The following is a 3373-nucleotide window of genomic DNA, read 5'->3' as shown; positions in this document are numbered from 1 at the left end:
GAGAAAATATTATAACGAATTATAAATCATAATTTGAATCAGAGAACGAATAGTGGTCAGTCTCTGAGGTATGATTGCAAAACGACATCCTAAGAATCGTCGTCTGTACTGGATCATCAAGGACTACGTCTACGCGCTTAGATCACAATCGCGCGAACATCATCGTCATTCGTCCAGATAGTTGTGCTTTTCCTTCCCACTCCCAGCCTGTAAATGCAAAATATTCCTAGCGCGTGGACCCCACAACCCAGATCTCCGAGTCTCCTCTCCCGAGTTGACTCGTACTTCCTTTTTCTCTTCCTTTCTTCCTCAATCCCAAATCCCATTCTTCACTTTGAAACAACTCTCTCTCTCTCTCTAATGGAGTTTCGCAACAGAAACCTCGTACTCTCTCTCCTCCTCCTTCTCTCTCTCTCCGTACCTCCTTCCCTCTCCTTCACCGCCTTCTCTCCCGTCGATAACCACCTCGTCAACTGCGGCTCCGCCGAGGACGCCACCGTCGACAACCGCCGCTTCGTCGCCGACGGCTCCTCCAGGAGGAAATCTCCGTTCTGCCACTCGGATTCCTCCGTTTCCCTCAGAAACGACAACGCCTTGTTGGATTCGCCTCAACTCTACGACTCCGCTAGGGTTTTCAGGCGGCCATCGAAGTACGAGTTCGAGATCAGAGAGAAAGGAACTCACATGGTACGCTTCCATTTCTACAACCTCAATTCCTTCCGATTCGACTCCATTGACGCTCAATTTCACGTCTTGATCGACGGATTCGTAGCTCTGAGCAATTTCACTTCTGGAAATAGTATGAAACCTGCGATCAAGGAATACCTGATCTCGATCAACTCCGATAGGCTCGTGATTAGGTTTTTACCTTCTGGAACTTCGAAATTCGCGTTCGTCAACGCGATCGAAGTCATTTCGGCGCCCAAAGACCTCGTTCCGGAGACTGCTCAGTTTGTTGATTCTCAGAAAGTTGAGAATTTTGATGGATTGAAGAATCAGGCACTTGAAGTCGTCTATAGACTCAACGTCGGAGGTCCTAAAGTGACGCCGTTCAACGATACTCTGTGGAGGACATGGCTTCCTGACGACGAGCATCTCCGATCGAGTTTTGGATCCGAAAGACTGTATTTCGGCGGCCGAATCAAGTACCAAACCGGAGGCGCCAGCCGCGAAATCGGTCCTGATAATGTGTACAAAAGCGCGCGATTGATTCGCAGTCACAATTCTTCAATCTCCAATGTCAACATCACATGGGGATTTTCTGTTACTAAAGGGTACAAGTACCTTGTGAGGATGCATTTCTGTGATATTGCTAGTATTTCCCTTGAATTGCTGTTCTTCAACGTTTATGTCAATGGGAATTTGGCGTATAAAGACTTGGATCTCTCTGAGGTTACAGGTTGGATGCTGAGTTCTCCATTTTATGCTGATTTTGTGGTTGATCAGAGTGACTCTGATTTTCTGAGTGTAAGCGTTGGGCCTTCCAACAAGAGCATGGCGTACGCCATAGATGGCATTCTCAATGGGGTTGAGATCATGAAGCTGAATAACTCGATGGGCAGTCTTGACGGCTCCGATTGCGCGGGCCTTGTTTTGGGGCGATGGCCGCAGCGGGGTGGCGGCCTTTTGATCCCTTTGATTGCTGCCGTGCTCTTGGTGTTGAGCCTTTCTATCGTGCTGCGCAGGAGGTTTACGTTTGGGAGTCAGGAACCCGTGGCATGGTCGAAATTGCCGGTCGATGTTTCGGAAGTTAGTGCCAAGCAAGGCGGTTAGAGGTGGCGGCAAAAGTTTCCTCATTTTCTGCAAAAAATATGATAGGACATGCCGATAGGAAAAGAGCTTGTCCTACGAGGAGGAAGAAGAGAAGAGTTGTTCATGGTGGTTGTGTTATGCAACTGAATATAGTTTTATGTTTTAATGATTTGAAGTATCTATAGAGGAAAGGGTCTTACGTAACTGGTAATTTGGCAATGTATTTTAGGTTGTTTTCTAAGTTATTTTGGCAGCATAAACCTTCTTGTAAAGAATTTTCTGCGAGTCTCAAAATATGTGTTGTAAACTTTCATCTATGTAGTAGTGTGTGGTAGTACATGTAAATTTGCACTTGACAAAGTATTTCGGTTACTTACCGTATCAACTTTTTGGTGCCTGTGTATGTGTGTATTTTTGCGAGTATTTGATTCTTGTTTTGATTAAGTTGGGAACATGTTTTTCTTTTTGTTTTTTTGAGGTAGTTGTGAACGTCTTCCGTGCTCAAAGTGTTGTATTTCCTACTGTATTTCATGTGAGGGGAAAACAAGGTTGGACGGGGAGTAAGCTGAATCTTTTGACTCGCCCGTCTAGCTCAATTCACGGGGAAAACAATCCGGTCGGTTCTTCCCACAAACCCCTCCCCCCGAACCGGTGGTTGGGTTTCAGCACAAGACGTAACTGTGACCGAATTGCCCAGCAATCGCTGGTTCGGTTTCGGTTACCGTGGTTTTGAGTGAACAATGGAAACGACTTTAACAGCGAGATGAGCTGAATTTCCGTCGATTGTGAGGGATGAAGAAGGGAGAGGGAACGACAACGCTGACACCGACAAGGCAAGACGGTGACACCGTGACAGCTAAGAGAATCAAAGAAGGGAGAGATAATTTAGCTTTAATACATTCGGTTCCATTTGGTTATAACCGAACATCCAAACCTCTAAACCGTGACTGAACCTGTATAACCTTGGTTGGCTCGGTTCCATTTAGTTATTGGTGGTTTTGGTTACTGGAGGTGTGGTTTTGTTGGATCCGATCGGTTAAGGGCAGGATTGGTTCCTTGTGAACTGCTCTAAGCTCAATGGGCATTGAGGAATGACTTTGCATCTTCATCACATTAGTTTGTTGTTCCCAAAAATTATATATTCAGCAATGCTGCGTCTGATTCCTCTCATGTTTGTTTGCTGTTTTCTCGGACTACATTTGTTGAGTTTTGAGTTCAAAATTCGGCACTAGAAAAGGAAGTACTAGAGAAAATGCCTGTCTAAGAAGTGCATAAAACTTGTGTTTCTTTATGTGGCTCCTTTTTATTATTATTATTATTATTTTTTATCAAAAAAAGGTATCGTTAGTGTCCTCACGCCTTTACTTAGCGTTTATAAAAAGAATCAATTGGTCCAACCGCTGTAATGGTAAAGGCCTAAACTTATTCTTTATGTTGCTCCTTGAACGTCCATTTTTTTTCCTTTTACAAATAACCCTTAAAAGTGTACAAATCTGAATTTTAACCATTTATTTTTTATTAATACCTTTTTAGTCAAATAATTATATTAACAAACGAGTTTAATTAAGAGTAAAAGAAAAAAATATAGATTTATACATTCCTGATGGTAAGTTCTACAATT

General features: G+C 43.6%; 1 protein-coding gene across 1 annotated transcript; it reads left to right on the top strand.

Moving 5' to 3' along the window:
* The first annotated feature begins 237 nt into the window (after window positions 1–237).
* Window positions 238–2196, top strand: LOC21404328 (probable receptor-like protein kinase At5g24010). Its single transcript, XM_024176419.1, has one exon. It carries the CDS (start codon window positions 361–363, stop codon window positions 1771–1773), a length of 1413 nt encoding a protein of 470 aa, XP_024032187.1. The 5' UTR covers window positions 238–360; the 3' UTR covers window positions 1774–2196.
* Window positions 2197–3373: the final 1177 nt, after the last annotated feature.

This window comes from Morus notabilis, unplaced genomic scaffold, assembly GCF_000414095.1.
Source record: "Morus notabilis unplaced genomic scaffold, ASM41409v2 Scaffold248, whole genome shotgun sequence".
NCBI classification, from domain to species: domain Eukaryota; kingdom Viridiplantae; phylum Streptophyta; class Magnoliopsida; order Rosales; family Moraceae; genus Morus; species Morus notabilis.
This window is presented reverse-complemented; position numbering and strand designations above follow the sequence as displayed.